Raw genomic sequence first — 23,992 nt, 5'->3', positions numbered from 1 at the left:
TAAATTTTTATTGATCAAAATTTGATAATTCTAATGTTGGACAATCGGTTTCGTAAATGTTACAAATTTAACAAAACTGTCTTTTTGCAAATAAAAATTCGTTATATCTAGGGTTTACGATATTTTTTCTAGTGATGTGGATGTATATAATTAAACTATGTTAACTTGCTAATATTACAGGTTTGTTCCATATAACCTTCCCATAAATTAAGCAAAAACCTGTAACATATTATTTATATCCAATACTTTATAAAAGTCGATTATTTCGATTTCTTTATGGGATTATGGTTGCTCATAAAATTTAGTTTTACAAACCATTTACATGATCTTGTCTGCTATATCACACATAGCAAATTACACACTAAATCTTAACTTACGTATTTGTATGTTTTCAGTAAAAAGGATATTATAATTCAGGTAACGGATAATAATTGGTATTCAAAGAAATACCGGGTACTACAATATCACATTTGAATGCACGAATTTTTTATATAACTTTTTTAAATAAGGTACTCGATAATAATTTAAATTAACTAAAATAACTATCATATCTGTAATTAACAATAAATCTTAATGCAAAATTTTAAGTGCTGTCATCGGTAAATGGTAAATTATACAGTACGATGAACTAGTACAAAGGATGTAAAGCTTAAAATACACGCAGATAGAGGGAGAGCTGCGGTTAATAATCGTCGACTATAGTACATAGTAAAGCTCAATGAGGAAATTACTTGAATAAATCAATGTAATTCCTAGTTTTAATGACGATTATCTACTCTAAACTCTCTAGCGTCATATCCGACTTTAGGATGTGTGCGTGCCTAGGAGCTGTATACTCATGAGTACGGCTTTGATACTAAAAGTTTTAAACTACGAGTAAATTTAACGTTCATTAGCTAATTAATTAGTACTTGTATTTTATATTTTCGTGCGAAGGTGCCCGTGCGTGTTTTTTATTTCGATTGTATCCTTTTTGTAACGAGTTTTCACTTATCGAAGTTATCTTTTTTATTTTTTATTTTTTATTTTCAAAATAAATGATAACTTTTTCATAATAATTGATTTCTAACAGATCTGTCATGAATTTACGTATCTAGCAAGAAATACATTCAGATTTAATAATATAAATTTTAATTTATGCAAAATTATTTTTTTTATATAAAAAAATCTATGCGCATTTTGTCAGTATTAATTAAACATTTATATGTATCTCTCGGTCAAATAAATTCTATATCAGCGTTTTCACCCACTATTTCTTAAAATGAAACACATACGTATACGCAATCCCACATGCAGTCACAATTTAACATAAACCAGCAATTTTTTTGGTCTACAATCGTGCAGATCACCGGCCAACAATCGGTCTTCACCGGCCTAAACCGGTCTACAATCGTGTTTTACGTTAATGAATATTCTTCCTACAAAAAATGTTTAGGGTTGAAATTACAGAAACATTTGAAAAATTACCTTTAAAAATTGACTGTTATATAGGCAATTTGACAAATTGCCTATATAACAGTCAAATTTTCGGATCTGTTAATCGGTAAAAATTCTCAAAATAATTACGCATCGTCTATGTATATAATAAACTGTAAACTGAAAATATAAAATACTACAAATATACCTCGTTTAATTACGTAAATAAACAATACTATCTGTAGTTTCATCATACCGGACAGATAGCACTGCACTTATCAAACGATTATACCAGTTATCTACCGGAAAATTTCTTTTCTTTTCTTTTATTTCTTTCACTTTTACAGAATTAATAATTAATGGAGTAATCCTAATACTAATTATAAACTCTTAGAAAGATTGACAACATCGAGGATAAATACATATTTCGATTTAACTACAACTGTTATAAAGTGGTAACCAGTGGAATAACTTGTTTTTATCATACATAAGCGTTAACAACAGACAAATTACACCGATAATCTGTGCTCGCAAAGTGAAGAGTTAAATGGTTTCAGATTAACATATTTATTAAGCCAAATGCACTATGGTATATCAGTTTGGCAATTCTACCGAAATTCAAATAGCACATAGTTTAACAAATTTATTTATAACCGGCAACTGTGCTCGTCTGTGTATAGAAATAATTTAGTTACGTTGTATGATACTGTACTCGTAAAAATCTAATAGTATCTTAATATAATATAAATTGTGTGTTATTTTTTGGATTTATTTTAAAAGTAGCTGATAAGAGTATGTAGTTCTTAATTAGTTATTAAAAATAAGTTTTTAATAAAATAAAATGTTATGATTATTACTATTATTTATGTAATTATAAGTAGAATTGGGAAGAAAAAAATGGCTGATTGTGAATCTCATATTACTGTAAATATTGTTAATAATATTACGTATAACGTAAAACAGTAGAAGCAAAATAAATAAATTTACATTCCTAAATAGCTAAATTTACTAACCATATTTACACTCCACTATTTTAAGTTATTCCTTGAAATGAATATTAATGTTCGTTAGAATATGAATTGTTAACTAGAGTTTTTTCTGTATTAAAACATTATTAGCCATTAGTAACGATGAACTTATTATTATTATTATTATTATTATTATTACTAATTTTTTTTTTTAATACTTTATTACACTTAAATAATACATGAATTTGCATTATAATCTTTCACTGCTTACGTCTATAATTGAACCATTCGTTTTGCGCAACTTTAAATATGTAATGCCATATTGTAAAAAGTTTATAAAAAATACTGTGTTTGAAAAGTTTCTGTTTGCGCATATCTATTTATCAAATTATATTATACATATGGTTGAATTAGATCGGTTAGATTTTCATAAAATAATATGCATTTAAAAATCTATTCCGTTACGTGGAACGTAACGGATTTCGAGATATTCAGTCTCAAACTCGACCACACGTAATATATATCGGATGGTAGCGTCACTGAATCAATGAAATTCCTTTCCAGCAATGTAGTAAGCACAGCGTGGGTCAGTTAAATAAAGCGCAAATATGTTTATACAGGTTTTCTTTATATCGTTTTAGGGTAATACGAATTAATGTTGACACTTATTGCAAGTATTTTTTTTTTTTTTATTATAGAGTAACTGAGAATAACTGATTTTATTACGTAGATAAGAGTTCCTTCATGCTATCCTTAATTAAAAGCGAGCCTTATACGTAAGAGACAACAGGAGCTCGGGTAGGAAATGTATTCTGTGATATTTCTCATGCATCGTCTTCATATTGTACACGCGAAAAAGCTTTACTTTATTTTAGAGTTCCATAAACATCTTCAACGTTTTTATTCACAGGTTTATGAAACGTATTTTTTTTTAAATAAAGATATTTAATATCATCTTGCACAGAAACAATTCTGAAAGTGATATTCAAAAAAACAAAAGAGATTTATTTTAATTTCTCAATTAGTTTTCTGTTAACCTATCAAATTTCATTAAAATAACTTATCTTCAAAAGTTCTAAATTATACCATTAATAATTCTAAAGAAATGCCACACACCGTGTTTTTTTTTGGGGGGGGGTGGAAATTCTGGTTTTAATACTATTACCACATACTAATACTTCTAAGAAATAAAAACACCCAGTCCAAAAAATTTTTATCGTTACCCAGAATTCGACGAATGTTCCTGGTCAATTTAAATTTACGACGCAAGTTCGCAAAACGCAAGCAATCCACAAGGATGTGACGCACAGTCAAGCAGCAGTTGCATCGTATGCATATTTGTGCACTTATGCTGATTAGATAACCGTAGCTCTTGTAATCGGCAGAGGAAAAAAATATACTGTGTCTCATTTTGGGTGCAGAATATAATGTAGGTGTTAAAACAATTTGAATTCTAATATTCCTTTAACTTATCAAGAAAAACGCATAAAAAGGTTTTAATAATAAAAATTAAAAAGGTAAGAATCAAAAACTAAAATAGAATAAGTATTTTTTAAAGGTGAAAATACATTTTCAGAAATATTTTTCTAAAATTATTAATATACTGGTTAAGCTTTACCAATTTGCTTAAGTAAAGTTTTTCTAAATGTTAGATTTACCCTCTTTATAATCTAACACCCGTTTTAATAACAATAACAAAAATAAGAAAAACAAATTTTTTTCGAAAAACTTTTCTGCTTTTTAGGTCCGGGGTCTATAATTTAAAAAAAAAAACTGTAGACATTTCATGATAGCTTTATATACTAAGTTTAAACTTTCAAATTTGCTTTAACAATGTTTTAATAATACTCTAATAATTTCTTTAATAATGTTTTCTCTAAAATGCCTCTGAAGAAAATTGAAATTCGTTTTTCACGATATATACCCACGATATATATATATGTAGACCTCCTTAACAAAATTTGAAAAATGAATTAATGTAATCAATGCTACATTATACAGAAATATTTCAGCCAAATTTGAAGACAGTCGGTTTGCTAAATCGTGAGGTATAAAGCCAAAAGCAGTACGACTCAGTTATGTACATATACGTATGTACGCGCATACATACGTAAATATACATTTTTTTTTGGTCTAGATGATTTAGTTGGACTCACCTAAAGATTTCCAAAAAAAAGAACAATACCCAGTTTTTGTTATGATTACCATATTTTCCCTTTTAATATAACTATTCTGGCTATATTCACCAGAAAATTAAATTATAATCTTTTCATTGCCTAATAACTGATATATTCTCACTATTCGCATATAATTTTGACGTTTATGGATCAGCATTTTCCCAGTAACCCATAATAATTACTATTTTTAATATTCTGTTCTCTTTTTAACCCGAACAGTACAATTTAGATATTGCTGAATACTATTCAAGCAAAACTATCCTTGAAAATAATTTTTGCCCAAAATTCAAGTACAGAATGAACCCGTAAATATGCGATAGAATATTAAATCATTAAAGATGCGGTTTATTATAAATTGCAGCAACCACCTGGTTGATGTATTGGTAAAACTCATCGTCGTAAATCAGATGATTTTGATGTTGAGAGTTATAAGGTTCAAATACTAATAAAGGTTATCTTAGTATTATATCTAGATATTTTGTTGAACTCTAAACAGTACAGATATCCAATAAAAACCAATATCTCATTTTTGATATGATCACCATACTTTTACCTTTGCCATTCTAGCTATTTTTATTTGGATTTGAATACTGGATCGTGGATACCGGTGTCCTTTGGTGGTTGGGTTTCAAGTAACCACACGTCTCGGGAACGATTTTTTCCCCCTGCCACTCGGAACCAGACCAGATTAAGGATGAACACGGTTCGGGGAGATGCCGCTGCCTCTACTCGCCAGACGAGGGAGACGCCAGTTCCGGCCTCCCCTCACCCATCAACCGGGACTCGGTCCTTTGTGTCTCGCCTCAAACGGGGACACCCCCGGAGGGAGGCTTTGCCGAGACTCAGTCTATTAGCTAAGGGGCTCGAGAATCCCCGCACTTCATCATTGCCATCCAACCTTCAAGCACGGGCGAACGGTAGCTCCATGCGGAGCTGTCCATCACCCCCTCGCTTCCCGATATTTCATTTGCAATATTCTCGACACAAATCCCATCACAGCGTCGAAGTCTACCGAACTGCGTAACATCGTTCCAACGATGGTCCCCACCTCGAGATGAGATGCCCAGTTACGATAGTACAGTCGCGGCGTTCCTGGTCACATCATGGGCACTGGAATATCACGTGTTCCGGCGAGTCTAACTCCTGACAGTAGGGGCAGAAGGGGTCTTCGGCTCTTCTTCGTTCACTAGGTATGAACGAAAGATTCCATGGCCGGTCAGGAATTGTGTCAGTCAGAATCCCAGTTCGCCAAACTTCCTCCCGGCCCAAGATTCAATGTGCGCGATCAAACGGTGCGTCCACCTCCCTTTCGTGGATGTATCCCATTCTCAGGAACGGGTGTTTTTTCATTTTTCTTCTTCTCCGCCGGGCCGGATGCTGCAGTTATGTATTATCACAAGCCAGGGGAGTGTCCTTAACTCTAACGAGCCTCCACGTCTCAGCCCGCCGGTTGGATCTCACTTTGCGCCCACCTCAAAACCCCCAGAGTAGGATCCACCAGGCCCGGCTATGCCGTCCCTGGGTTCCCACTCCGGGAGCCGAAACTCGGTCTTTATGCCAATGTCTCTAACGGGGACATCCACGTGGGGCATCCCCAACGGGACTCGGTTTTTTTCGCTCGTGGATGCGAGAGTCTTCGTGTCTCATCGCTACCGTCCGTCCAGTCGTGCAAGCACGTGCGAACAACGTTCTCAGGAACGGTTGGCACGAGTCATGTACACGTTTATTGGTACAAACACACTAATATTGATGAGTCGCTAATGACCAGCTGCAATACGACTACAAATTAAAATATTAAAAAAATAAATTGCAGCTATTGCAGTTTAATTTTTAAATAGGTTTCAATTTAAATTAACATAATTAAAGAAATGTAAATTTTGTATTAGTAACACCAGGATATAACGAAATAATAGTTTTATCATTTTAACCATGACGTACATACCTGTATACACTACAATTATTGACTAATTAGTGACACTTTTAATTTACGAAAAATGGTGTTTATGTAAATGATAAAAATCTAATTCTATTTATTCATATCTGCAGAAAAATAAGAAAGCTTTATTTCCAGAAAAATGACTATAAAAATTATTTTATTTAAGCAATATGTAAAGCTTAATAATGTAATATGTAATTCCATCTGTATTAAACACAACCCTCAGTTAAATTTTGATTTTTATGGATTCTTACATCCCCTAAAACAGCTGAAGTAAAAGGGTTTAGTAAATATGCAGTTTCACAGAACTGCAAGCAATAGGATACCATAACTCACCCTTTTTGTTGAGCTTTTATTGGGTTGCGTAATGAAGAGGACAGCGTTTTCACGATCAAGTTGCCTCAACAGTCAAAGGCAGTCGGCCTACGCAGCTACGCCCACCGAATAAAAAAACCATCAAAAGGCCAAAAAATAAAGGATAAAAAAGAAAAAAAGTAAAACACTCGTTGAATTCAATGACTCAAACGTTAAATAAATCAATCATTTAATTTAACCTATAGAATTGCTTACTTAATCTATGTTTATTTACTAGTCTAATATTAGTACTATTATCTTTGTATTTTTTATACTGTAAAATTAAAAATATATAAAAGAGTTTTACGGTTACAGTTTATTTGCAAAAAAATGAGCAATGTTAAACTGTTACTATAAAGAAATCATAAAAAAAACTCCATTACATCAAATTAAAGTACAGGTATAAATATGCTTGCAGTTATTGAAAAAGTCAAAATAAAGTAATCATTACTTAAATCAATATTTTACAATTTCAATTTTGTAAATATAGAATATTAATTTTTTAAACATTTCTCTTTATTAACTGATCGTAAATGTTCAAAGATTGAAATGAGCATCGTGACTTAAATTTTTGTACGAGTATCGAGTAAAAAATTCTTCAGCATTTCATTTTTCAATCACGGTTAACATTTTTTCATTGAACATCAATCACTAGATTATACGTATTTCTTTAAAAATATGCGAGACTAATAAATTTGTTTTTATAACATCTATTTGAATATATTTAACCTATTGTTAGCCTAAAATAAACTTTATAAATGAAAAACCGGTTTAATATTAATAACCTTTCCTAGAAATTAAAATATTATCACAGAATATAGGTTTATCCTTTTTTTCTGCGATAAAGATAACAATTATTATTTTCCTTACGAGAGTAATTATTCATTTACTTCTTAGTTAAAGATAAATAAAATTTTGAGAGCAATTTTCTAAACAACTACAAAAGATTTTTAAATTACAAGTATAACTTATTACACGTTTAAAGAAATACAATGTAAAAAGAAAATCGGAGTTTTAAAGCTATTTAATATCTCTTAATTTTGACTTTAAGTGATGAAACACAAATAAAACGAAAAACTCTTAGTGTTTTTTCTACAAGTGTTCAATGCGAGCAATTTTCTTCACCCAGCACATATCTAACCGAGAGAGTTCGTTCCATTCTTTAACCATAACATTTGGAGTAATAGAAGCGACAGTTGCTTCAATTCTGTTGGAAAGGAAAGTATGTCTTACCAAAGGAAAGTATGAAATAACATCAAATCGGATGATCTGACACGTTCAACATTTTCTTCAGACCCTCTCGATCGTCCCGTATACCGTACACAAACACGCGGTCGTTTCAAAATGATTATACCATCGAAAAATGTTATTCCCACAATTAAACTTTCTACTGTACACACGTTGAACTGTAACTACAGATTCATATTTAGCATTCTAGAAAAACACAAATATTTTTCTGTTCTATAGTCACCGTTGTAATTAGGGGCGCTGTCAAGCGGAACGATAAGGAATCAGTCTATGGTCACGCGCAAAACTAAAACTGTCTATTTGCTCTTTGATTATTTTTTTTTCTATTCCACCCTACCCCCCGGGCCGGATCTACAAGAAAGCAAAGCAAAGCCCAGAGGGTTTGTCTACTCAAACGGGCCTCCCGGTCCGCCGGTCATAAGTCTAGTCCGAAAGGTCAGCCCGCCGGTTAGATTTTTTCATTGTCTGCCTGCCTCTAACCTCTAGGTCAAGGTCCGACTATGTCGTTTCTGGAATCCACCAAGCCAGGACTCGGTCGACGCCAATGCTTCTAGTGAGGACACTCACACCTGGTCTCGATCTTTTTCCCGACGGGATGAGAGAGTCCCAGGGCCTAATCACTGCCTCTCATCCATGCAATCACAGACGAACGGCAGCTCCACAGGGGGCTGGCTGTCTCTCAACCCCTCGCCTGCTCATCCTCCCTGTCTTTGCGCTAGAGTATCCGTGTCACAAAGTCAGTTACCTCTCTAACCCTGATAACATATTTCTGATAACAAGAAACCTCTCTAACCCTGATAACATAGTCTAGGATTGTGTCAAAGGTAAGGGGCCCAATCACCAACTCACAAGAGCGGCGTTCAGTAGCCCATGCCCGGCAGTCGAATATGAAGTGTTCCGGTGTATCGAGCTCTCCGCAAGAAAGGCAAAAGGGGTCGTAAACTTTTCTTCTGGCATGTAAGTACACCCGAAACACGCTGTGGCTTGATAAAAATTGGGTCGACCAGTAGGTGACTTCACCAAAGCTGCGGTTTACCCAAGGCTCGACCTGCCGGATCTGACGATGTGTCCATCGCCCCGAGAAGGTCAGGTCCCAGCGGATTTGCCATTCTCGGAACAAACACCTATGCATATCACTCCTGTCAACTCCTCCAACAATTTCAATCCTCATCCCGGCTAGTTGTTTAAATGAAGGGATACCCGCAATTTGCTCTTTGATTGTAGCATTAAATTAACACTGTACACCTCATGAAATAGATATAAAACCAATTAAAATCTAACTTTTTTTTACACTGAGTACGTTTTAAATATTCATAAAAATTAATTGAAAATGTTTTTAATGAAATTATTTTTAGCTGCTTAAAAAAAAAGAAAAAAAAAATAACTATTTTATCCTAGAAGGACCGCATTTACGAAATAAAAATCAAATTGGTTAATTGAAATATGAAAAGCTAGTTTTTAAGAGTTAGAGATTGTTTAGACCACATCAGTCAGAAAAAACTTAAAATCTGTTGTTACTACTAGTATTGCTAGAATTGCTTCATCTTGTTAAGCACCCCAAGGAAACCAGCCTCCGCCTGTTAAGACATAGCATGGTCGCCTTGCAGTGCCGTGGCAGCAGTCTCTGCCCACCCTAACTGCCTCCTTTCGGAGGATCTCCCGCAGGGGTCCCCAAACCCTCGTCGGGGTGAGCCAACCACCTCATTCGGGCAGCTAACTCCCCCCTCCGCAATGGGGCTACCCTCCCCGTCCCTATCCTACATGTAGCCGGTACGCCCTCTGCGTACTGCTACCCCCACGCGTTCCTCTCATACCTGAGGGTCCTTAATGCCATCATCGGGGAGCCCCGACTCCATTACATGGAGCCAGAACACCCTAGGCAATAAGGCTACCTCCCTGGGCCCTAATCGTCGCCACGATTCAACCCCAGCCACCAGAATTTTTTGAGGCTTTAAATATGTACTTATTTTTTTTTTTTAAATATATACTGACTCCATGTCACCCTTCACCGTACTCCCCAGTACGGTGACACAATATAAACAATATAACAAATCCAAAATGTACAAATAAAAACACAATTCAATACTGTTTATAACACAAAATATAAATACAAAATAATCAACCTTTCACACCAATCTTCAATCTTCAAACATTCACGCAGCAACCTGTAGCACATAATTCATTCATCCATTTATTCAAAAAAAAAAAAAAAAAAAAAAATCCGAGAGAATTGCTTCATCTAGGAAAAAATAAAATGAGGGTCAAACTGATTGAAACAGTTGAAAATTAACAATTTTTAATACGCATAATAAAAGGTGTTTTGAAACGTTTTTCGATGTTATTATTTTAAGTAATTAATTATAATATTGCTATTGTTATTAGTTTACTCTTTAAGCATCAATTATCCTGTAATTCTATAAATATATTAATCGATCTTTGTTTTTATAAATTTTTTATACTCCTAGGTATTATCTATCACAAAACATTCCTCTTATTTAACATTTTATTGTATTAAGTAACGGTAATTAAAATTTGTTTTTCTTTTTAAATACTACAATTAAGAAGATAATTATAAGAAAACCGTTATAGAAGTGCAGCATGCTTTTGTGTTAAACTTGTATATTATTTTGAAAGTCATCAGATAATCTGGCACAGCTTTCCTGATTGCGATCCATAGGTAGCTGCCACCCTTGTTCATATGACAGTATCTTTAACTTGTAATATCAGTGGATCGCCACTCCAGAAGATATTGTCAATTAGAACCTTCATCTCAAAAACAAAATGACTGGGGCCAAAATAGAATATCCGTTATTGATAAAATATAAATGATTTGCCGGATTTAGAATAATCAACCTTCCGCACAGGAAAGCTAACCATAATCCTCTCGTTAAACTTTCGTGGAATTTAATATAATGTTCTTCTGTTAAGCATCGGTTTCTCTGTCATATCTTTTATATTTATATTTTTACAAGTAACTTTTGCACCGTATTTTTAGGAAACTTTCAAAGTTAAAAATTGGTATTTATTAAAGAAAATTCTTCCGAGTATTTGTGTTGTGATATTTATTTTAGGAAATATTTTTAATTGTAATTTTTAATGGAAAAAGATTTTTACGTATTTTTCATAACGATTAGCCTATTATTAAATAACTACTTTAGAGTTATTATTTATTTATTTATAAATAAAAAATTTGGAATTTATCATAAATTATTTATTTAATGCAAATAATTTATTTAAATAAACGATAACAAAAAACTAAAACAATAAATACCGTCTGTGTAGGTGCCGACCTCACAACCAACTCGACTGTTCTCCTTCATGAACCCTCTGGCAGTTGAGATATGGTTATACGTCCTGGCAGCTTATCTGTTAGTTAGCTTCACATTATTCGTCATGGCCAGATTTTCACCGTATGAATGGAATAATCCCCATCCGTGTTTGGCTGAATCTGACGTCGTCGAAAATCAATTTTCTGTCTCCAACAGCTTTTGGTTCATCACTGGAACGTTCCTTAGACAGGGTTCTGGACTCAATCCTAAGGTACCAATTTGAAATTATAAGATTACTCCATTTAATTTGTAATGAAATAAAAATAAAAAAATCACTTATTTTTTTACTGAAAAAAAAAACAACTTCCTAACTGGGTAAAACTAACCTTACATTCGTTAAAATTTTGATGAATGTAATGTTTCTGTTTGAAAGTTCAAAATAATAAGTGTAATTTTTATTTATTTTATTTTCAATTTATTTGGAACAGTATTTCATTCTATTTTTGCATGATATACGCTTTTTAACTTTTAATTTTACATGCATGCTTAATTTGTTTTGCGTTATAAACTCTGTGCATGATAATGATAATATTTTTATTAACAGTTTTCAAAGTCAAATTTTCGTTTCTAATTATTTGATGATAAAATATACTGAAGGCTATTTACGTTTCTAATTTCAATAATGAAGTTACTCGAATAACTTTTACTTAAATACATTAGTATACAGTTACTTATAACAAAATTATACCGCATATTATGAATAGTAATGCTATAAAATGGACTAAAATAACTTTGTTACAATTCTGAGAACTCGCTATTTCTTTGGTGATGTACGTATATATTTTCAGATGTGAAAAATATAATATTTTATTTGCTGTTTCAATAAAAATATAATAAAATTTTTATTACGAAGGAATTCTATCAGAATCTAATTTAATTATTCCCATGTAAGAAATCACAGTGTATATGATGATCTAATCGTTTTAACAAAGTAAATTAAATAACGTAAAATTAAAGTTTCATAGACTGTTTTGCATAAACCCGCAATTCATACTTGTAAAAGCTAGTATTTGACCCGATATGAAAAATTGTTCACTACCAAAATAGGCACCTCTTCCTAATAAATAAAGATATAATGCAAGGCACACTAGGGAAAGTAAAATAGAAAAGGCTTTCCCATTACTTTTTCAATGATTCGAATATATTATCCCAAATCAGTATGCCAAGGTCAAATAAATCTAAATACCGTTCAGTTATTCAAGCGATACATTACAAAACTTAGCTGCAGAGTAAATATCTTTAATCTCTGAGAAAGCGTATTTCGTAACGCCTCTTTTACGTCAGATACTTTGCATGTGTCATACAGAAATAAAGCCTGGAGCAAGTAAGAAAAACAACAAATTAGAGTTATTCGTTTGAAATTTTTATAAAAGCGCATTATACATACCGTCATCAAATAGTAATTAGGGAAGATAGAATAGATATTTATTAACTGTAAACGTTCAAAAAAAAAAAAATAAAAATACTATCGAAATCGGAATTACTATCGATCGTTCGTTATTTAGTTATTAATGTAAATAATGAATTTTCAACCTTCACTTACAAATTACTTAACGGTTAGGCGTGAACCAAACATGGAATAGATTGTTTAAGACACGAAGAGTAGTCAGACTGAATGGATTTATACGTTAAAAGCGTAATTAATAAAAAATTACTCGTAATTAATATTTCATAATAAATTATCTTCTGAAGGTATTGTTTTTTATAACTGATTTTATAAATCACTAATTGATGTCAATTTATTTATCCTTCTATTTTAATCTATAAAAAATACTGATCGATTAATAATTACATAGTACACGAATCCCCATTAGCGTAAAAGGTAACAAAAGTTAGCTAATGTATGTATAATTTTTTTTATTTATATTTTACTTTATATCATATTATTCTTTAGGCTTTTGAATAAATAAATAACGATAAAGACAGAAGAGTTATTTATTTGTAATTTGTACAATATTCTGGTTAGTACAATAAGAATGGTAAATGAGAATACTAAGTAAATAAGCGAGAGAAAGTTGAAGTCCCTCATTTTTTCATTATTTTATTTTATATACGTATTAAATTGCTAAAATGTAAAATTAGAATTTCAATTCAGGGGAAAAAATAAATAATTAAAATTCACTGATGATACATTAACTAAAATTAAGTAAGACTTAAATGAGAAAATGAACAGATGGATTCATTGTTGAGACAGTAATTCAATTTCAAAGTAAATAATATTATAATAGTAAAATATATATATATATATTTATAAACGAATACATTAAAATAAATTACATTCAAAAATGTATCATTTTATAAATTAGTACAAGTAAAAGCCATAAACTAATTGAATAGAATATTAAAAGCATAGCAAGCTTGCTAAGCCAGGTGTGTTTTACTGGAGGATAGAAATTTGCTAGTGAATAAAAGCTTTTAAAAATAGATTTAGAAATTAGAAAGTAATACTTTAAAGTATTTCTTTAAAATTTGGTTTTTTATTCAGTGAAAGAAGGACAAGAGTAGACCAAAAAAAAGACAAAAAAATAAAGCCTTTTAAAATGTTGTGTAATCGGAGAATTTTAAAATTTTGCTGAACTGATAGTGTTAGATTTTAAGAGGTTTAAGATGAACCGTTGCAGAAAGTAGTGAATAGGAAAATATGGTAAAAAAATAGAACAATATTTAAGAGTATGCAGTATGATATCTTAGATTTGTGAATTTGTTACTACAACAAAGTTAAGTTAAATAACACAAAAACCAAGGTAAATAAATAAATAAACATATATATATATATATATATACACACACACACACACACACACACACACACACCAGACTAACCTAGAACTAACTTAGGAACTAACCTAGACTTAAATCCTGGTCAGACTCGGCAGTATTTATACCCGTACATCACAAAATTTTCATATTATTTATTGCCGAGCTCAAACTTTAATCTTTTGTTTGGAATTAATTATCAAAACAAGTAATAATAAAGGTAATTTTAGACGTTATTTGGCTAAAAGAATGAATAAAGAGAATTGGAAAATATATCAGACCAGTCAAGTAATTGATGACGCGAAAATTATCCCAAGTGTAAATGACATGGAAATTATATTTACTACATTTTACTGTTCGATAATTTTTATTAAATTACATCTATTTTAATTAAACATTTGTTGAAAAAATGTCGCCTAAAAACAAAATTTAAAAATAAAAGACTTGGAAGCACCTTTTGACATGGAAAGATATATATATTCGTATCATTGTTAGAAAGAATATAGTTAAGAACATAAAAGATTTTAAAAAGAAGATATATGTAAAAGAAAAATTGTCCTTTAGAATTTATAACAATATTTAAATCGGTTCCATATGTTGCATCTTTTCTATTATTACTATTATGCCCGGAGAGAGAAGCAAGAGACAAAATAGGAAGTTTACTGGGCCACCGACAGAATTATGGAAATGTCAGACAGGAGGAGAAATCCTGACCCGCGGCACTGAAAGCTTCCATATCTTCACATCCACTATAAGCCCCAATTTCCGCTATCTGTGATGGTGCGCCAACCATTAAATAAAGTTACATCTAAGCTCCACAATCCATTTTTTTTTCTTGAAAAGTCTTAGAAATGCGGATAATAAAAATAGTAAGTTGTACAACTTATCCATTAGATATGAATTATGTATAACACAGAACCACATATCTCACTTACATATTTCTTTTTGAACTATAACTCTAAAATGTAATTCTTGAATGTTCCTGAAAGACAATAAAACCTCTTCAAAGAAGATAAGACTATTAACATAGATTGTTGTTTCAAATTAAATTACAAATTATTAGTAATCAAATTATAAATTCATTCACATAGCCAAATTCTTTATTCTGTATTTGCGATCCATATTTACTGTGACATCGGTAAAACTAAATAAGTAAAAATAAATACGTAATTACACGTAGAAAAGGCGGAAGGAAATAATAAAAAAAAGTTAAATAAGTATTTTAACTACCTTAAATGTGTGCTTTGCAAAAATTATACTGTACGTTTACAGACTAACCGTACTTCTAAATCAATGGAATAAACATTTGTATTATTCCCACCATCTCTATACGTCAAAACTAAGCCGTAATGTTCGACAGGTATGAATGTTATTGAATACAAAAGCAGCATTGCTGATTTTAAATATACAGAAACGATTAATGAATTATAAAAGAAACAAGTACTTGAATTAAATAATAAGTTATCCAATAAGCATGCATTTTACAAAAACTGAAAAGTAGCTCCACCGGATGCTTAGCAGACGCACTGGATATTTTGAGTGTCATGAAGCATTCCTGTTTGCTAATTGTGGTGCTATAATACAATTTACCAGGACGATAAATAAACTATTTAATTAAATGAAACCCTTTTGGGAAAGGATTTAAAGATCCAATAAAGTTAATGAATAAAGTCAAGGATGAAGAAATATTAAAATACGCTGATATTTACTTGTCTACACTTATAAAAGATAGCGTAAAATTTTGGACCATCCCAGAAAACCCATTAATCTTGGATTTTTAATTAATAATAAGACTATTCGGATTTTAAAAACCATATTGCTAGCATTAGATGACTAATTATTTTTTAACCTACAAATATATGAAATCAATTACCTAAAGAAAAAACAAACAATTATTTCTGGTGCATTAAAGAAACAGTTACGCTAGTAATTTATAAAATTAATTTTATTCAGCAACAAGTAACATGAATGAAATTATATATATATTTATATATATATCCAAAACATATATATATATCCAAAAAAGAGCGTTGCGGACGATATTTGGAGCACCGTGATTCGTCAGAACCGACACTCTTCGCTACGATGCGGGACTACACACGCAGCCTGTTCGGGAGAGCGGCCGTGTCTGAACACGGCCATCTCCGGGACATCTGCCGAGAGGACCCTACTCCACAGAATATAAGAAAACGGCCTCATGCCGTATTAGACGAACCACCGTGAAGAGGCGGTACGGAAGTCAAAAAATGACAACCCAGGCTTAGGAGCCTCTATATCGCGTAACCTACAAATGGAACCGCGCGAAAATTCCGGCCGCGAAAGTGACCGTTTTCACAATTAAATTTCGTTAAAACTATAAAAACCTAGAAAACACCTCGCACCGTCCCACGAAAAGACCACAATTTAATTCAGTCAGCATATGTCACTCCTTCCTGAAAAGGGGGCGCATTGCTCCCTCCAAATAACTATGTCCCCGGTAGGCGTAATTCTGCTAGCCCATAAGGTGCTAGTACCGAAAGGACTTCAGCGGACGGACTGAAGGGGAATCACGCCGGGAGTACGAGGCTCAAAAGCTTAGTCTCCCACGGTCAGACCCAGTAAATAAATTTCACGCTGGTCCATACGGATAGGAACGAAAATTACCAAATCCGTCCCATAAGTAAAACCTAAAATTTATAACCGCACTAAATAGCCCATGAAACCCAATAGAAAGATACAGCAGCAAGGGACATTGTCCAAGCTCTGCGATCTGTAGGGAGAAATATTGAAACTCCCCATTCTTGCGTTCCGTTCCCATATATATATATATATATATATATATCATTTGTTAAGGATAACAAAGATTAAATTTTCATCTTAAAGTAATAAATTTTTTTTTTATAAATAAATCGTTCAATTAAAATGTTTATGGATTAAAATATTTTTATGGTTTACTGAGAATTTAAAACGAAATTACAACATAATTTTATTCCATAAATGAAAGGTCTAGACACAAAGCGCACAGTTCAGAAAAGTGATAAAAACATCGAATAGCACCGAACCGCGTTTACAGTACTTGGCTAGCAATCCATTTATATACATTGACAACCGTAAACTAGTAATAAAATATGTAAGATGGTCCATTTAAACCCGATCGTCAACTATACGCGTTTTACTGTGATAGTAGGTTTTTAACAGAGCGTGTGGACTGGGATCTTCTTAATTGATTGACCTTTCGTGGTTACAATAAAAATTAAGTAACTTTGATTTATTATATTCATATTTTTTTATATTTATTATCAAACATTTATAATTTTGAAAAAAAATTAATATTTAAACATATCCTTATATATCCTTATATACAGACATCCATATATATTTATATATATAGACATAATATATAAATCCTTTCTTTAGTAGTATGTATATTATTAAAAAAAAATAAATAAAAGTAAAAACAAATTAGATTTAAAAATTAATTGAACAATTATTGTATCATGGGTGTTAAACAGTCACAAGGAGAATTAATTTAATTACAGATTAGAAAGTATGGTAGTATTGTAAAGTAAATTATGAAAAAATAACTGGGAATGAAATATGATTTTTGTGACAATTGATCACTCCAATCGATTACACAAATATTTTAAAATTAGCTATGTATTTTAAATGGAAACTGTTATTGTTTTTTTTAAATACTACGCAGAATATTCGGTAATTCTCTGATAATTTACCTTCTATGAGTCTCCTAAAAGTTTTATTTTATCACAGGAACATGTTTTTTGAGAGCCCAGTGTCCCCTATTGTTATCTGCCTATAGAATATATCCTGTTGGTGCTTATAGAACTGTCTCCCGAGAGAAGATCCTTGTTATTTCTGGTATTAAGCTCATTGATATCCTTGCGAGTGAGCGCCAATTGCGTTAAGATGCTATGAAGGCAGGCCAACTTACCTCTGGTCGCTTAAAAAATTTAAAGGATCAAGGGTTCCATTTATAGCAGGTCAGGTGGACTGAATTGTCCAATGGTCGTTACACGCAAGATATTTTTCCTAATGTGAGAAGTATGCAGATTTTTAGTTGGATTTCCCCCAATCGGCATATTACACAGTTTTTTCCTGGAGATGGTGCTTTTCGAGATAGGTTGGTCAGATTTGGTTTGATTAATTCAGGATTGTGTCCGTTGTGTAGAGCTATTGATGATATGCGCCGTGTCTTATATGTCTGCCCCATGTACGAACCTGAACAAACTAAAGTAGTTAGAGAGCTTGCGAGGATCAATTCTGGGTTTGATTTGCTAGTTAACTGGAAAAATAAAAGAGAATGGAAAATAGTTGCTACCTTCCTTAGATTTTTAGTCCTTTGGAGGATGGCTGAGGGGATCAGGAACGGTTGGTTAGGGACCCGCCTGGGTGCTTACTTCGGCAAGGTAGGTGTTTTGGCTTAAAGTCCCGGTTAGTTTAGGTTTTCGCTGTTAGGATGAAAATGGATGCGTGGAGAACATTGTAACAGAACTGTGGTGTGGATGGGGTAGGCATTGACCTCGCTCCCGAAAGCAGATCAGAGCACAGAGAGATCCGCGCTTCCGCGTATCGTTTAATTTGATAGTTGTGGGTTGTATCATAATTATGATAGGTAATTATGATACGTAGGTTATGATAGGTGGTCGTGGTTGGAAGTAGCCGTAGGAACACAATAGTAAGTTGTGTAAATACACTGATATAAATGACTGCCGAGGCATTTGCCTTGGTGGCATCTTGAATAGCCAAACTGAAAACTTTGATTTGTTATCAGGTTTAGAGGATCTAAAAGACAACTTCCAGTAAAGCCCATCATGATTAGGAATGGAAGAGGCGATGTGGCGAACGGAATCGTCACAAGGCGAGTGTCTCCTACGGGGGCAGGATATCCTAAAAGGTTGAAGTCGATTTCCACCCTGATTACAAATCATTTATATGTGTAATCAGCCGTTTGTGGCACAGATATTTGGTGGTCCAAATGATTTAGGGCGACCGAATGGGGTGGTAGCGGAAGAAATGCCAAGCAAACCAAACATCATTTAGATAAAGTGTTCATCTCAACATCTTGAAAGAGTTTTAACGTTCTTATTTATCATATCGTCACTTATTTATTTCAACAACCATTACTTTACACAACATTTATCCAGTTAGTGAACTACTCACATCCTCCATGTCCTGCTCATTAGCCTAAAACTTTATTTAACTTTTTATATTCACATGCAATGATTTTGTTAGGTCTTCATTAGTTCGTGGTCTCTCTGTCTCTCTCTCTCTCACTCTTTCACTCTCACTCACATTCTCTCTTTCTCTCTCTCCCTCTATATCTGACTCTCTCTGTAGGATTCCCTTTCCAATTCGAACTATTTTCCAGGCATATCGTCAAAATTATGTGACAGCAGACATGTACGATCAGCGAAGTCCTTATCGTTAAGCATCTTCAACAAATCGCACTCTGTACCTACACCTTTATCTTTACGTGTTTGTCTCAGTGTATCAAGGATAATCAAATAAAAAATATTTTCCATAAATAATTACTTCTAAATATGAGCTTATCCTAGCCAACTTTTTTAAACTTTAACATACTTGAAAAATTATTATTCTTGGGCACATTTTTTATGCTATACAAAATTGCAGTTAACAGCGATTCTAAAGTTAAACTTAAAACCTATTTTATCAATTTAAACTGCAATCGCGTTGTAGATAATTAAAAAATAATAGTCCTTTAAATACTAGCTTTAACTTTTATTTAAAGTAATAATTTAATAATTAAAAATTCTTTTGATTAAATTTTTTTGATTTTGTCTTACTTTCAGTTTTATTGGATTGTAATATATCGTAAAAACATTACTTTTGTTTTACCGTTTTTCAAAATAAAAAGTAAAGGCAAATCTGAATTACGACATTTGAAATTTCTTTATTAAGAGTCGTTTAAACTTGAAAAGCATCTAAAATATTGAATATACATGCAACATAAAATAAAATAAATCTTACGCTGTTCTGCACAAGAAGACAGACTTTTCTTATCTTAGCTTGTCCCTTTTGAAAAAATATCAACTCATTCTCGTCAAAAATAAAATATTAAAAGTTTTTAATTGAACGCTCTCACTGTTTCGCAGTTAGAAACCCACTGATTTTTACAGTACAAAGCACTACATACATTCGATTAATCAGTAGACCCTACACATAAGCATCAAGATTCAATTCACTACAGTGGCTGAAACCCACCAAGTTGGTCTAGTGGTGAATGCGTCTTCCGAAATCAGCTGATTTGGAAATCAAGAGTTCCAGCGTTCAAGTCCTAGTAAAGTCAGTTATTTTTACACGGATTGGAATACTGGATCGTGAATACCGGTGTTCTTTGGTGGTTCGTTTCAATTAACCACACATCTCAGGAGTGGTCAAACTGAGACTGAACAAGACTATATTTCGTTTACACTCATACATATCAACCTCATTTATCCTATGAAGTATTACCTGAAAGGTAATTACCGGTGGCTGCATAAACTGCATGAAAAATACTCCACTACACAGTCAACATAACAGTTAGATAAATAAAACATACCCAGTCATTCTGACTCTCAAAGTAAGTACAATATTGTTCATTTCCAATTTACAGCATCATAACGAACCACGTTTCTAAATTGGCCGCTCAAATTTTTTCTAACTTAAATCGAGCGTAACTCAAGAAAATCTCAACCGATCTTCATAAAATTTTCACATGAAAAACTTCAGATACATTACTACAGCATATCTAAATTTCAGTGGAATTGACTCAGTACTTTTTCAGTTTTTCGAGCCAAAGTATGTTATATCTAGCCATATAAGAAAACGATAATTTAAACGAATGGTATTTTTGTACTCCCCATACCTCAATATATAAAGAAAATTTATTTTCACCCCTTCCATCGAAACTGCGATCAAAATTAATACCGTACTTCTTTTAAAAAAGTTAGTAAAAAAGTTTTCCTATACTAATTTATTTATAAGAATTATAATACTATAGTAGAAAGGAAAGAAACCTAATTCATATTTTTATAGTAAATAGTAAAATTAAAAAATTAATTTTTGACTAATTTACTGTAAAGTTAGATTCAATTTGCTACAAATTCTTAAACAATAATTTAAAAAAATGAAATTCAATATTTTCTAAAACAAAATATTTAAAATATTTCATTTTTCTCACTTATTCTTAACGAGAGCCTTCCATTTTTTAAAGTGAAACATATTTGCCGCAGGGTTCATAATTCTGTTCTGCTATGTTAAAATTTCAAAAATTAACTAAGAAAAAATGTATTTTTAGTTAGTAATAATTTACGGGACACTATATATAAGAAAACGACAGACAACTCTGATTACGAGGCCGTAAACAGATAAACATCTGGAATTCATTACCGTAAGGCATGAAAAGCAGAAACGGATCTACTAAGGCAGTAAGGAAGTCAAAGAGATTCCGTGATGGTAGTTAAGACACTAATAAACAGTTATTCCCTCTAACAATTTAAATACGGTAGTTAAATCGATTTTAAAATTTAAATTCACTCAGTGAAAAAGTACGTTTACTCATATATATGCATGAAACAGCATTATAGTTTATCAGACTCCAGCAAATATCGAAAAATCCAAATATCGAACGGCTCATTTTTCGGATTTTAGAAAAATTTCTCTCTGTTATATGTAAAACAATAACCGGAAAGTAAAAATAGTAACAGTAATATTCCATTATTAACTTTAATAATAAATTAAAAATAATAGTACTCGTACATTTTATAAATTCTATAATTAAAAAGAAATTAAAAAAGAATTAATTGTGTGTGTGGGCGCGCGCTCGAGCTTTAATCTGATTTTATATCTAAGGAAATGTTTAATCGTGTAATTCAATATATTAAATTGTGAGTTAGGGAAATTGTTCAATTATTATTTTTCTGAAAAATCAGTTAAGCTGGAAAGTGATATTGAGAGGGTACAAAACGTAATTTGTAAATTACCTTTAGCTTAAATAAATACGACGACGACAACAAAGAAATTACCAATTAAACGTCAATGAACATTTTTTAACAAAAAAAAATAGTTAAAGATATTTACCCATCTTTTAAAAATATGAATTATATAATTTTTTCTCAATTTGGAATAGCTTTATTTGTTTTTCTTAAATATTTTATTTTCACTAACGCGAAAATGGTTTTTAATTTTTATTAAGTGTAAATTTTATTTTATTTAGTTTTTTTCATAAAATATACTAATTGTTATTTGAAGTGTTTGCATTGAATTTAGGTTAATTTTATAAAATTTTTCCTGCTCAAACAATCACTAAAGATATTTTATAATCTTTCTTTTCGTAATTAAAAATAAATTAAACAAAGTAATGCAGTAAACAAGGTTGTATTAATAAAACTTTTTAATTTTATCAGTGGGAAAGAGTTAAATTTCAAGTTGAACACAAATACTCGAAAAGTTCAGCAACATATTTGCCAGCTTTAACTTTTTTTTTAATTTAAGAAATGAAAAGATAATATATTCTAATTTCCTTGCCAAATAACAAAGGACACAAATAAACTAATTATCATCTGTATAAATAAAAATATTTTTTTTTTTAACGAGAAGAAGAATTCAATGATAAATTACAATTTATACCAAGAATTGAAATGGGAATACATGCAGTGGTTTGCTTGGCATTCCTCCGCCACCACCCCATTCGGTCACCCTTAAGCATAAATTTCTGTGTCACAAACGGCTACTGAGCATCGAAACAATTTAGCGACCTGTGTCCTAAATAGCTACTACAGCTTACCTATTAGGGTGAGCGGACTAAAAATGGTGCCATGCACCACCGGGGCTTACGTATCCCAACCGCTCACTTGTCATATATTTAGTAAAATGGGTAGGCGCACCCCGTCAACTACTAAAAATATATGTGACATCCATAAATTAAAATTGACTTCGTCTAAACAGCAATTCGCTGCCACACCTAGATCGCTGAATGACAGCAAGTACCTGTCCACCATATTAAAGCGCTTGGAGCCTTAATTGGCTGAAGGTCATATATATAAGCCATATATATCCCTCTAGGTTAGCTTCACACAGCAATGCGGTAAGAACCTTGTTCTTACCGCATTGCTTTAAGGGAACCTTGTCCCTTAGGTAAACTACTGCTGTCGGTTGAACATAGAAACCGCATCAAGGATCTCCCATACGGTCCGATAATGGAGCTCTCGCCACATTGACTCACCGTTACTGAGTGGCCAATTTTTCCCCTCAACTCTAAGTTCCAGGGTGGCCCGGTTTCTGGCCCACTCAAGAGCAGGATAGTCAAACATCAGGTGTTCATTTGACTAGACTTCCCCGCAGACGCACATCTCATCAGCTGCCAGGCGGAACTTAAACAGAAATTGGTTTAAATTAACATGGTTGGTGAGCACCTGGGCACTTAAAAACGAACTCGAGCCATACCATCCCCATTAAGGCTCTGCGCTCGGCACTCCTTAAATTTTTAAAAGTGCTCTATTCATATCCAACCTATGCGCTCAAACGGCCGCCCGAACTGGGAATAACTAATTTACAAGATATATATGCCTACAAAATGCCTAAATAATTTAAAAACTATTTTCTTCTTTTCATTTTTATATCATAAAAGGATCCGCAAAATTCTATTAAAAATACTTTTTTTTTATTGCAAAAATTTTATATGAATTCGTGTTAGAAAATTTATATAATAGTGAAAATTTTTAAAACGTCAAACCTACTAAGTAAATTACAAGAAAAATACAATTACGTATTACTTCGTCAATAACCAATAATTTTTTTCTTGCAGCTCAC

The 23,992-nt window shown here is 32.2% G+C and overlaps 1 protein-coding gene across 1 annotated transcript in view; it reads left to right on the top strand.

The window, feature by feature from the left end:
- The window catches only part of LOC142321310 (glutamate receptor ionotropic, kainate 2), a 520,894-nt gene that overhangs the window by 360,134 nt on the left and 136,768 nt on the right, over nucleotides 1-23,992 (top strand). The window contains exon 11 of the mRNA XM_075359304.1: nucleotides 11,382-11,639. Within this exon, the coding sequence (XP_075215419.1) occupies nucleotides 11,382-11,639 (258 nt within the window). The remainder of the gene's footprint in view (nucleotides 1-11,381; nucleotides 11,640-23,992) is intronic.

Source organism: Lycorma delicatula, chromosome 3 (genome assembly GCF_047948215.1).
Source record: "Lycorma delicatula isolate Av1 chromosome 3, ASM4794821v1, whole genome shotgun sequence".
Lineage (NCBI taxonomy): Eukaryota > Metazoa > Arthropoda > Insecta > Hemiptera > Fulgoridae > Lycorma > Lycorma delicatula.
The sequence above is the reverse complement of the archived record's forward strand: the minus strand, read 5'-3'. Positions and strand labels throughout refer to the sequence as shown.